General features: G+C 41.2%; 1 protein-coding gene across 3 annotated transcripts in view; it reads left to right on the plus strand.

Moving 5' to 3' along the window:
* tti1 (TELO2 interacting protein 1) overlaps positions 1 to 7,405 on the plus strand; it is a 30,499-nt gene extending 23,094 nt beyond the window's left edge. For all 3 annotated transcript variants that reach the window (XM_046056069.1, XM_046056068.1, XM_046056067.1), the window contains exons 13-14: positions 3,100 to 3,187; positions 6,788 to 7,405. In XM_046056069.1, coding sequence (XP_045912025.1) covers positions 3,100 to 3,187; positions 6,788 to 6,980 — 281 coding nt within the window. In that variant the 3' untranslated portion in view covers positions 6,981 to 7,405. The remainder of the gene's footprint in view (positions 1 to 3,099; positions 3,188 to 6,787) is intronic.
* Positions 7,406 to 13,600: the final 6,195 nt, after the last annotated feature.

The raw sequence follows: 13,600 nt of genomic DNA on the forward strand, positions 1-13,600 counted from the left end.
TTATTGCACGACCATTGGAGAATACGAAAAAGCAGCAGCATTGTTTTCTCTCAAATGACCACCTGAATGACTGGAATGTTAACAAAGTAAAAATGTGCATTTTCTGACACATTAAAGAGGTGGTATTATGCTCATTTTCAGGTTCATAATTGTATTTAGGGGTTGTACCAGAACAGGTTTACATGGTTTCATTTTCAAAAAATACCATATTTTTGTCATACTGCACATTGCTGCAGCTCCTCTTTTCACTCTGTGTGTTGAACACTCCGTTTTAGCTATGGAGTGATACATCTTACCTCTACAAGATCTTTGTTGGGAGTTGCACATGCACAGTACCTAGTTAAGGACTACTAGCCAATCAGAAGCAGAGAAGGGAAGGCCCTGAAAAGCCGGTAAACATGACTTTGGTTCGGTTCAGTTCAGCTGTACATGTTCCCCTTACCAGCTTAGCAACAGTGTTGATGCGTTACTGTAATCGGATTACTTTTGTCTGTAATGCAGTAATGTAACGCATTACTGTTGATAACTTCAGTAATCACATTACAGTTACTAATAACAAAATCATTGCGTTACTTGCGTACTTGTTCTTGAACTATCCGCATAACGGGAGAAGAAAAATAAATCAAACGTCCCTGAGTGTTTGCGTGACACTTTTCACTTTTGACTTCAGCGCCAGTTCATGAGGACGCAGAAATTGCAGAGCTGCCAAAGAAGTCTTTCAAGGGATGGACTTCACATTGTTTCGCGAAAGGACAGCGATACCCTCTAATGCGCCTGTGGCGAGGCTCTTGGGCAGCCTTGTGCTGACTCCAGGGAGGAACAGGATGTCTGACAAGCGATTTGAGAGAGCCAGGTGGAGCTTAGCTCCCCTTAATAAGATATCAGATCCCCTAAAAGCATGATTTGTGATATTTTGGGTTGACAGCATGCTTTATTGACAATCTCTGTATATCATCATGGATCATGCGGAGCGTCAGACTTCATCCAGCTGGAAGGAACAATGACCGACCGTCCGCAGCGGGCCAGTCGCTCCTCGATCTCCTGCCCTCTCCCTCCGCCTCTCCGGTATGGGTTGTCTCGCTAAGCGCTATGAACGGTTCTTGATCGTTCCCGCTGGCTGGATGAACTTTACGCATGATCCATGCACTGCTGCAGCTGGTGGCTCTCTGCAGCGTCACGCAACTTTCTAAATTCTTCCCTCTCGCGGAGAAAAGAAAGGTCAGGTCGCAAACACAGCAGCGGCTGTTGTGTCAAGCGTAATTGTAGCAAAATGACCACATATGATAATAATAATAGCCTAATTATTCACAGTTAATCACAGTCTGTAGTACTGTACTGTAGCCTTGTTCTTCTCTTGACAAATGTTGGGCTGATGTTCACAACTCTGTTGTCAGCTCTGTAGTATTAAAGAGCATAAAAGAGAGATCCTGTGTATGTCCTCATTGTAATAAGGATTTGTGTTGATCTGTGCATATATGAGGTGTCAATATATATTATTATTGTGCATGACAGGTGATGTTACGCAGTAGTATGTAAGTAATGTAACTAGTAGTATAACTAGTTACTTTCAGCAGTGAGTAATCTAGTAAAGTAAGGCATTACTTAAAAAAAAGTAACATATTACATTATTGTGTAATATATTACCTTTTTTGAGTAACTACCCCAACACTGCTTAACAGTGAGTGTTTTTCCACCTGTGTTTTTGAGGGTGTCTGACTAGCCGCAAGCATTTGACGTGTGTTTCGCTGTGACGTCACAGCAAAGCGGAACAAAAGGCTGGACTACAGATGAGCTGTTTTCAGGCAGTTCAGAGCAGAGTTTTCTGTGGGAGAAGGGAACTCTCTTTGGGGTGGACTTTGGGCTTTTTCACTTTGCAAACCTAACCTACAAAAAAGGTATATAACTCAATGAAGGAGAGGGAAAAAGCCAAAAAGCATAAAATGACCTCTTTGAAGGAAAGAGTCTAGTCTGTCCTTTTAAGATCCCTGTGCTTGACTTGTCCTACTGGCACTTAAAGCTGTCCTCCTTCATGTCAGAACAAGGGAGATTTGGAGTCGGAGATGGAGATGGAGATGGAGAGAATGTTAAAGAGTAGGAGAGAAATAATCAGCTGATGCAGCCTTTCTCATGTGAATACAGATTTGACTACAACCTACCCCTGGGATGCATGCAGAAAGACAATTACCAAACCTCAGTCATAGAGAAAGAAAGACAGAAACACAGACTGACTGAAGCAGTCAATCTGCATATTTCAGTTCCAGTTCTAGTTTCTGCCCCAATTCCACCCTGCTATTCATTTGCCACAAAATTTAACCTCACCTGGCCCTCTCCTCTTTAGTATTTCTCACTTCCCTGCCTTACTCCACACACTTTGATTCCACAAAAGACTACAGGCTATGAGTGCCGCACCAGAAAGGGGGGTAAGAAAAGGGATAAAAGCGGTTGCTAAATAATCCCATTTAAATGTGCACTGCTGCTTTTATTCTTGACACACAGCAAGCAGGCCTGGTTCAAGCCGAGTGTGGGTTGAATTGGCAAATAGAGTAAGCAGAGAGGGAGAGAGACGTGTTTTGAAATGAGGCTTGAAAGGCAGCCCAGTTTGCAGCTTAGGGTATCACTAAATGTCTGCTGGGAAGGAGGGGGGGGCTGAAAGAGTGGAAAGAAGTCAAGCAGAGGGAGAGACCAGGAGCTGGTGATGTTATAAAGGTACAGTTAAAGAACTGGAGAAAAACAAATAAAGGAAGGTGGGTCAGTGTATGTAAAACTGTAGGAAGTGGAAATAAAAGATAGAGGAATAGGGAGTAGCCCTGTTCACTATTAAAGGGGGAAGAGTGGATGTATGAAATCCAGAGATGAAATTTTCCTTCAGCCATCTCAGCAGTTTCTCTCAGCTCATTAGGAGTTGGAAAAGGTAAAGTCAAGACATGATCTATTTTTTTCTTTCTTTCATCCTCTTCTTCTTTTATCCCTCTTCCTCCTCCCTTTCCAGTCTGCCATTATGTAAAAATGGATTATTTTCCTTTATATTATAATTGGGCTCTAAAAAACAATACAGAGAATGAAATGGACAGAGGTCTTGTGTGTGTTTGTTTTTTTCAGGTGAGGCAGACCTGGATACTGTCTGTGAGGCCTCCCTTCCCTACCTAAGCTGTAGACAACCCATCAGACTGCAAGAGGCCAGCCTAAGGTGAGCCTGTATCCAGTGATGTAAAGTAACTTGTGCTTGAGAACAACTATTACATATAAAACAATGACATTCTGTGACACATTTATATAGGAGAGCTGGAACGATTGAAACACTTCAGATAATCCTCATTTTAAAACATAATGCTACAAACAGATATAATGTGTTGTTGTCATGTGTGTTCTATCAATACCAGGTGCTATCTTGTAAAAACGTGAAATGACTTCAGTTTAATTTAATTTTGAACGAAAGGTGCGCATTGTTTCATTCGTCCCACGCGTGACAGATGAAGCACAGGGGTGGGATGGAACAAACACATCGATATACATCAAAATAGTTTTTATTATTCTTGGTTTTATTTTAAATGCTTGAAACTGTCCTTCTTAATACGTGATTGCAAACATATCATGTCCTTTTTCTTAATAATAATAAAAAATATATCATTTTTAGAACATCAAACAGGTAATGTGCATTTGGATTAGATTTGTCCTTTTTATGTACATCTGCAGCCTGTTTTCCTGGTCCACTGTGAAGACCCTATTATTTGGCTGAGAATAATCTGGTGGTCAGGCCTGCAGCCTAGTGGATGCTGCCCCCCCACCTGCAGTATCTAAATAGGGTAGAATGGCTATGTGTTGGGATGATGTTGGGAAAGTGTTTCAGTCATCCCGACAGTGACTCCTGACTTTTAAACTTCACTAGCTTTTAAACTGTAAAACTTTGACATTTAAAAATTCAGAATGTGTTAAAGTACTAACTGATCTGTCATATGATCATGACAATGACACATGACAGAATTAATCCGCTCGACTTCAAATTTTCGCTGTGCAGTCTAAACCCATTGCCGATTAAAAGTTAACGGTTATCGTCCACAAGCGTGCCTGTGGTGTGGCGTCTAAAATCGACGATTCGCCAAGAAACAAGAAGTTGTTATAACTTCAGACTACATGCTCACATCTGCACCAAATTTGGAATGTGGGTCCCGCCCTGAACATATCCACATGCCAATATTAACTCGAAGTCATAGCGCCACCTGCTGGCAACAGGAAATTACATGTGTTATGCTGTGATGTACTACTCTTAGCAGGTTGGACATGTCAAGTTCAAGACTGTCCCTGAAAACCCTTAACACGTTGAAGAAGCCATGTTGTAAAACTTGTGAGTTTTCTGTTGGGGCGGCTGTGGCTCAGGAGTTAGAATATGTTGTCGGCAGTTCGATCCCCGGCTCCACCAGGCTGCATGTCGAAGTGTCCTTGGGCCTGATACTGAACCCCGAATTGCCCCCGGTGGCTGTTCCACCAGTGTATGAATGTGTGTGAATGTGATGTAGTGTAAAAGCGCTTTGAGTGGTCGAAAAGACTAGAAACTTGATCTCATCAGTCCATCAGATTGTGTTCCAGAACTTTTGCGGCTCATCTCTGTACTTTTTTGCAAATTTCAATCTGGCCTTTCGATTCTTCCTGCTGATGAGTGGTTTGCATCTTGTGGTGTGGCCTCTATATTTCTGCTCTCTGAGTCTTCTTCCAACAGTGGATTGTGATACCTTCACCCCTGCACTGTGGAGGTCATTGCTGATGTCACTTCTGATGTTTTGGGGGTTTTCTTCACAGCTCTCTCCATATTTCTGTCATCAGCTACTGTTGTTTTCCTCAGTCGACCTGTTGGACGTCTGTTGCTCAGTACACCAGTAGTTTCTTTCTTTTTCAGGACATTCCAAATTGTTGTGCTTGTTATGCCTAATGTTTGTCTAATGGCTCTAGTCGATTTTCCTTCTTTTCTCAGCTTGACAGTGGCTTGCTTTTCTCCCATAGACAGTTCTCTGGTCTTCATGTTGGTTTATCCTCTTTAACAGGAAATGCAGTCTTTATAGGTTTGAACCAAGGATGAAAACTTAAGACTAGTCATGCAGAGCTATTTAATGTTTGGACAATCAACCTAAAAGGCAACACCTGGGTCAGTCACATATTTTGCTCACTTGAAAATGGGTGGGTTCAAACAAAGGGTGATGTGTCCTGAGTTGTTTAACACATCTAGATGTGAATACCAGGAAATAAAAGCTGAAATTCTGAACTCTCGTCTCATACTCATCTTTTGATCTTAAACCCAAATGTCTTCAGTGAACAACAGAAACAAAGGAATTTGCCTTACCGTTCCAATACTTTTGGAGGGGACTGTATCTGTGTTCTCCTACATTTCAAGAATAAAGTCGTAATATTACGAGACTACCGTCATCATTAATGAGAATTGAAGTCTCCATGCCATATATGATATGAGAGTATCCCCTTCAGACCTTCTTCCAGACACACAACATTTGGAACTGTATGTTAGGATGAGACAAGAAGGTGGAAACTGAAACTAACTGAAAACACTTTGATCAGGCAGAAATCTCACCCCTTCAGCACCTCCAATTTTTAGATGTTTATATTGTTACTATAACAGTTGAGTGGAGATGATTGGTGAAGTGATTTGATGTTATCAGTCAAGTGTCAATTGCGTGAGTCTCGCGAGACAAGTGTTCCCCTTACGAGAATTATCATCTTGTTTTAATCTTGCGAGATCTTGTCACACCCAACTTAACAAGGTTTGTAATATGGATTATGACATCATACTAGCCCTGAGATTAGAGCTGCACAATTAATCTAATCACAACTGAAGTCACAATGTCATCCTGTGCCCCACTGCTAATCGGACTCGCCACCGGAGCACCGAGAGAAATGCCGGTGGGCCAGTCTCTCTTGTTAGAGACAGAGAGGCGTCGTAGGCAGCTGAAGCGGTAAGGCAGAAGAAAACTAGAACAAGATAGGGAAGGTTTGTGTTTGTCTAGCTGGTCATAACATTAGCTGTATTGGTGCCTTTTGTGGTTTAACATAACAACTTTTCATGACGCCAATGTGCTTGTCAGGCTGTGATTGGTAAACCGAACAATCACAGCCTGGATGGGGTGGGACATTAAAAACAGTTTGACGTGCTCCAGCAAACATTTCAAATGTTGAACAAAATGATTATTATAAGTTAGTACGTAGTATTAACTAATTAGAGACCAATGTAGAACATTTTGCTTTCACATGGATTTAATAAATAAAAACAACCCATAGAAATGAAACACTGTACCGATTGAACTAGTGGTAAAATAGTATACTATTATACGAAACTATAATGATTGCATTAATTAATATATTAAGACTAACAGTATACTATTTATTGAACATTATACTATTTGTTGTATATTATCATATTATACTACTACCATGGGCAGTGGTTAGCACTGTCGCCTCACAGCAAGAAGTTTGCGGGTTCAAACCCTGGTTGCTCCGGCCTTTCTGTGTGGAGACCCTAAATTGTCCTTAGGTGTGAGCGTGAGTGGTTGTTTGTCTAAGTGTGGCCCTGCGATGGACTGGCGACTTTCGCCTGATGTCGGCTGGGATTGGCCATCATCGTGAAATGGGCTTATAGTCAACTGTAGTGAACCTGCTGTGTTAGGCTTAGTCTGTCACTATGGATTATAGGAAGGTTTTCCACAACATACTGTATATATTAAGCACCCTAGCAAAATACATCCCCAAGCTAATGCTCTTCCCATGTATCTTTCACTTTTTTTCACAGTGTTTTCCGACACTTAATCCAGGTGGATTCGGATGCCCTTTGGTTTACTCTGAATGAGCTGCATTGCCCATTTTCCTCCATCCCACCCGACTCTGACCTCCAGCCTGTACAAATGAATGGAATGGGTCGACCGAGGGACGAGTACTCGGACAACGTGCTGAAACTGCTGAGGGAGGAGTTCGGGTTGAGTTGAGAGCTGTGTTGCTGAGACAGTCAACCAGCCAGTCAGCTAATGAGCTAGTGACTGATGTGATTGACTCATCTCTTGAATGGACAGCTTACTGAACCACTGACTCCAACAAGTCAATTAACTGAAAGAAAATCTGACAATTGTGCCAATAACAGCCATCAGATACAGTTGTGATAACCTTCATGCTGTACACAGCTCTGATAGCAGCAAGGTACAAAGGAAAATGTTAGGGAAGCATCTCTACTGCTGTTCCCTCTCCTGCTGCATGCTTAGAAACCAGGAATGCTTCTGTTTTTTTCTACATTAGGAGACATGCAGTGACAGTGCTGATGTTTTTCATTTTATGTGAAGGCACTGACATATACTGCTATGCTATTCCTTTTTATGTTATTTCTTTATTGTTTAAGAAATACGATATTCCTAACTTCCTTGCTGTTTTGAATTATTCAACCTGTAGTTTCACATGGAACTTTAATACAGATTATTTTGACTATTGGTGACCCAGATAAAGAGATTTTATGTGAACCTAAAACATTCATAATCAAAAGAATCCAACTGTTAGAAAAGCTCAAATTCCTGGCCATTGGTAATCTTTTTACTTAGTCTCAAGTACTAAAATATTATAAAACCACCAGTCCCTGCTATGGAACCCCAAAAGCAACAAAAGGCAGTCAAAAATTCAGAGTCAGGATTGAAGGGGAACTCCACCGATTCGATACATTAAAGTCTTGGGGAGAACAATTATATATGTGAAGAAAATGGTATAAATCCTCCAGAGGGAGCTGTGTGAAATCTGATAAGTGTCTTCAAGTGATGTCACTTGAGTCAGTGTCAGTTGGGCCGATAGACGATGCCATCGTCCATCAGTGGATGGCTGACAGACATCACAATGTTGAGGCAGCATCCTGATTGTATCCCTGGGTTTTAATCTCTACAAACATTTTCTTTTAATATACCTGCTTTGCACCTGCCTCTGACTTCTCTTCTCCCCAGACTCAGACACACACACAACCGTCACCCCCACCCCCGTGCCCCACCCAATGCCAGCGTCCATCCCGGTATTGTATCGTAGACATCGTCAGATGGCAATTTGTAGACATCGCCCAACCCTAATCTTGAGGCTAAATTAGCTTCTACTAGCATAACACACCCAAATCTCTAACCCAACTGATGGCAGTCGTGTTGCATTGTTGGTAATGCAGACACTTGGCATGGGATGTGCACGGCCCAGGACCAGAGGGGCTCTGCAGCGGGTGATTAAAACTGCTCAGAGGATCATTGGTACCCATCTCCCGAGCATCAGTGATATCAGTGAGGTGAGGTGCCTACGCAGAGCCCAAAGGACACTAAAGGACAGTTCCCACCCAGCCACAGCCTGTTCACTCTGCTGCCTTCTGGGAAGAGAGATAGAAGTTTCTGCTGCTGCACCACCAGACTGCAGAGCATCAGACTCTTAAACTCTTAATTCATCCTCAGCACTGCTCCAGTGATGATAGTTTATTTATGTTACTATTTTTCATAATTGATTCTATATTAATGAATATTGTCAGCTATGTAGCAGAAGAGAGTTACAAGTTTACAAGTTTTGACATAGAATAATAATGTGGATTAAAAAAGACGATAACTCTGGTTCTGCATTGATTTGTCCAACAATGTTTTAGGAATGCAATGCTAAAGCAATGGGGTACTATTTTCAATTCAATTCAATTTTATTTATATAGCGCCAAATCACAAGAACAGTTATCTCACAGCACTTTTCATAAAAGAGCAGGTCTAGATCGTACTCTGTGATGTTATTTACAGAAGCCCAACAATTCCCAATTTAAATCACAAACACTAGATTCCATTTTAAACCACAATTTCGAGTATTTGATTTAGGCATATTAATTGTACTGTGTTTAAAAAACATTGAACATTTAAGAAATTTTGTTAAATTTCGAAAAAGGGGTTTGTAAAGAAACATGTTCATATTCCTTAAAGTAAGGTAACACAATCTATATTGTTTTTGCCTCCTTACAGAAACTTATTGTATTTGCACTAGGGGGGTGACCCTGAATAGTCGAAGATTTGATTATTCAATAGATCACAGTTGAACCTTCGCAGAGCCCTAACGAGGGCCTTATGTCGGCGAGTCAGCAGGCACAACTCTGCACAACACTGGTAAATGGGAGGTGAGCAGAGAGAAAATGGTCAACAATAAGCGTCAGTTTATTTGGAAATGTTCAGTGTAAGTTACAGTGACTAATGACTCCAGCTCTGCAGCTTTTGAAGATTAAAGTGGAGCTACCATGTGTAACCCCCCGACACACACACAGATTCAACTATCAGTCAAATATAGGCAATCCTTGCCAGTTCTGATTCAACAATGTAAATCGTAAGTCTTAATGCCGTGCAACACAACATCATTTGGCAACGCACTGAGTTGGCCAAGATATGTGTAAGTACACACACTGTATCTGGTATGATTGTTGTCATGCAAGATAAAATACTTTTTGGTGTGACAACCTTCCGGAGTTGTAAAATCCTTCTTCCTAGTATTATCAACAGTTATACAGTGTTTTGACATCTAATAAGCCTTAAAACGCCTTCCTGTATAATATTTAAAGGTCTAATCAGCACATGAGAACACCAGGTTTTTTGAACGCCGTTTTTGGTCTGAACACAAACTTAAATGAATCTCCAGTAAATTCTTGGTGTCTTGCAAGTTTTTATCAAGGTCTGTGGAGTAACGTGAATACTAAGGACTTAAAGCCTGACAGCACTAATTAATCTCATAAACCCCTCTGGGGTGAAAAGTATTACTATATTATATTAAATATAGTATTGTGGCGAGTGATGGCAAATCGTGTGCCATGAAGGGGCTAACAGTCTGGAGGTTTCATTCCACCCACTGATTAGCACTTCTTCAGATAGAGAACTCCTCAATGATATCCCCTGCTGTTTGTCTTCTGTGGCACATATTTAGATAGCCCTACATTAGTATGGAGTACAGATCCTGACAGATTCACAAATAAATACAGAAATAAATAAATGCTCAATAAATAAACATCCAATTAAATGCACAAGAAATACAGTAAATAAATAAATAAATGTAGGCAGTAATTAAATTATACAATGAGAAAATTTCTTTTTATTAGCTTCTTTATTTATTCACCTTATTTATTTTTTGTCCATTATAATCTTCAACTTTATTTATTAATCAGTTCTTTTTTAAATTATTTATGTGTGTTTTAATATAATATTTTTAAATTGTTTTATTCTTCCTTTGCATTTCTACCCTTTTTATTTCCCCAATGGTTGCCTATTGGTGGACCAGTCAGACGGCAGAGGTCGACTCTACATGCACACATCAACAAGCCTTGTTCCCCCACAGTCACGAAAGATGGCTTCCTTCAGTGCGCTGAGGTGTTTAGCAACTCTATTTGAGGACAATACTACCAGCCATGTCTTCCTTCCTTTTCATGTGGACCCTCTGACCAACAGTGTTGTCAGTTAGCGACATACACGGACACAGAACTGCGGGAGAGTGAGCCGTTTGTTAGAACCACATGGTCAGCTAGCTGCAGCTAAATCTGGAGTGAATTTGTATTCAACCCTTTATGGTAAATGCAGTTTGAACGGAGCAGAGCAAGCTGACGGGCAGCATTAGAGACATTTGCAGTTTGAGAGTCTTATCTGAAGAGAGACTATCGCAATAGGAGCACCACATAAAGCGTAACTGATCAAATTACGTTGAACTTTGTGAAATTAGCACAAAGATACACGGTTTTCAAAATAAGGTGTTGTACATTTAAATATCTTCTGATCGGAAGTCTTCTTGAGGTCCTATAAAAAACTAAATTTCTGATTTGAGTTGTGGACTGCCACATAAATTAAAAAATTTAACATTTCACTGCCCAACTCAGCTATATCACAAGGATTGTTCATTAGGCTACATACTGTATAATATTTGTGGACAGATACATCCTGAAGTTCATTGACAGTGTCTACAATGAACATTCAATAGTGATCAACTACAGATGGGTTGCCATATTTCAGTTCACCCAAAGACACCTTTGGATGTAAAGTCAACTAATTTGGCATTAGGCCTAATGAAAACTAAATTGACTGACAATCATCTGATTCAGCTGTCACATAATGTTTTTGAGGTAGAGCAAATCCAGAATAAAGAACCGTGGCACTGGGGCTGATAATGTGCAATGAATAAAACTATTTACATTTCAACAAATACAACTGTTTAATTATGTTCTGTCTTTTTGGTTTGCAATATGCAAGTATTAAACTTAACTTACAAGTTACAGGGCTGGTAAACAGAGCTGAACAGTTGACAATAATCAATGACATCCTCTGGCAGCTATTTATTCATTATGGTGTTTTTCCCAATTGTGATGTGCTACCAAAATAATATATTAATTTCAAGTTATACAGTAATGTAATGTCACATGTATGATCAAATCTTAAATGTTAAATAGGGTACAGAGAAGCATAGTAAGCCTGTTTATTTTCATTCTTTACACACATTACACAAGATGAATAAGCTATGCAGACAGTTGTAAAAAATTTTTGAATGTTCTCCACTTGTCATCATGTAGTTTAATATTACAGTAGTGCTGTGGGCTGAATTAAAAGTATCCACTGTAATCCAGCAGCATTCAACACTGTGGAGCACAACATCCTCCTCCACCGTCTAAATTCCACTATCGGTGTTTCTGACTCTGTCCATGAGCGGTTCTCATCCTACCTCACCGGGATAACTGAGCATGTCGCCTTGGGAGAGGCTAAATCCCTGACACACAACGTCACCTGTGGTGTCCCTCAAGGCTCAGTGCTCAGCCCCACCCTGTTTATTCTCTTCATGCTCCCCCTTGGCCATGTCATCAGCCGGCATGGAATTTCATTCCACTGCTATGCTGATCACACTCAACTCTACCTCAGTACAAACCAAACCACCTCTGTTGCCCTGCCATCATCCACTCTGACCACCTGCCTGGAGGATGAAGCAAAACTTTCTGCAGCTAAACAGCTCCAAGACTGAAGTCATCTTAGTCGGCACTCCACACCAGGTTCGGTCATCTGACATTACCAGCATCACCTTCTCTGGCCAAAATATTCCACTTTCAACATCAGCCACTAACCTGGTTGTTAAAATGGACTCTCATCTGACCTTTGAGGCTCACATCAAACATCTCTGCAAGACCTCCTTCTTCCACCTCAGGAACATCGGCAAACTCCGTCCCACACTCACTCCCGCACATGCGGAAAAGCTTGTCCACGCTTTTGTCTCCTCCAGGCTGGACTACTGCAATGCGCTCCTCACCGGGATCCCTGAGAAAAGCCTTCAGAAGTTGCAGTACATCCAGAACAGCGCTGCTAGGATCCTGTTGAGGGTGCGCAAACATGACCACATCATGACCATCCTCAAATCACTCCCTGTCTCACTCAGGATTGAGTACAAGGTCTCCCTCCTTTCCCACCAGTGCATCCATGGTGAAGCCCCCCCTACCTCAAGGAACTTCTCACCCCACAGACCTCAACACGTACCCTCCGATCTGCCTCAGCATATCTCCTGAAACCTCCCAGAACCAAGCTCCATACAATGGGAGATCAGGCTTTCTGCTCAGCTGCTCCCCGTCTGTGGAATGCTCTCCCTGACCATCTGAGGACACCACAGACTGTGGATGCTTTTAAACGTGGCCTTAAAACCCACCTTTTTAGGAGAGCTTTTGATTGAACTCTTGCCCTTTTCCTTATTGTTTTTGTTTATTTTATTTTTTTTATTTTCATGCTCTCCATGTGTTTTTATTTTTAGCACTTAATTGTTTTATCATGTAGCACTTTGGGATTTGCGTAAATATTAAGTGCATTACAAATTAAATGTATTATTATTATTATTATTAATCCCATGCTCTATAATCACACAGTAACTATGCTGTTCTCCCATTCTTCCTCTGTACACATAAACAACATAATTTTAGCTGGTTAAGTGCAGTAAAGTTAACTTTAAAAGACTCCACTACCACACATAAAACATGGCTAATAACACATCACATTAAAGAAAAGCATAGCTTAACAAATGACGTGATGTATTATTCATAGCATTTCTTACTCGCCGCTGGTTAAGTCGGTGCATTTCTCAACACAACGTTGATATTTCACCCTGAATGTATGTTCCCCTTCGAGGGAACTCGAACTGCGTCGGTTACGACACTATGGGAACGCCTCTAGGCGAAGCAGGTGTGAACGTGAATGAAATCACTCCAATCCTATTGGCTTGTTGCTAGAACGGTAAGGTGTGACGGAATAACCGGAGGAGTATAAAGCACACCTGTACACACTCATCATTAGCTTTTTTCTATTCAGCAGGCGCTCTGTATGTTGTTTGAAGAAAGCTCCAGTCCTACAAGCAGTGTGTCTTACCTGAAGAAGAAGTCTACCAGCATGTCCGGCAACCAGATGTACAGAAGGTGTGTTTTTTCTTGCCCTCGGTACATCACGGATGGAGATTCTCATGAGATGTGTGTCTCATGTTTGGGGATGGAGCACGCCCGGGCAGCTCTCGAGGGGGCTGCCTGCGCCCGTTGCGAAGCCCTTTCCGTGCGGGTACTGAGGTACAGCATGGCTCT

The sequence above is a fragment of the Micropterus dolomieu genome, linkage group LG08 (genome assembly GCF_021292245.1).
Source record: "Micropterus dolomieu isolate WLL.071019.BEF.003 ecotype Adirondacks linkage group LG08, ASM2129224v1, whole genome shotgun sequence".
Lineage (NCBI taxonomy): Eukaryota > Metazoa > Chordata > Actinopteri > Centrarchiformes > Centrarchidae > Micropterus > Micropterus dolomieu.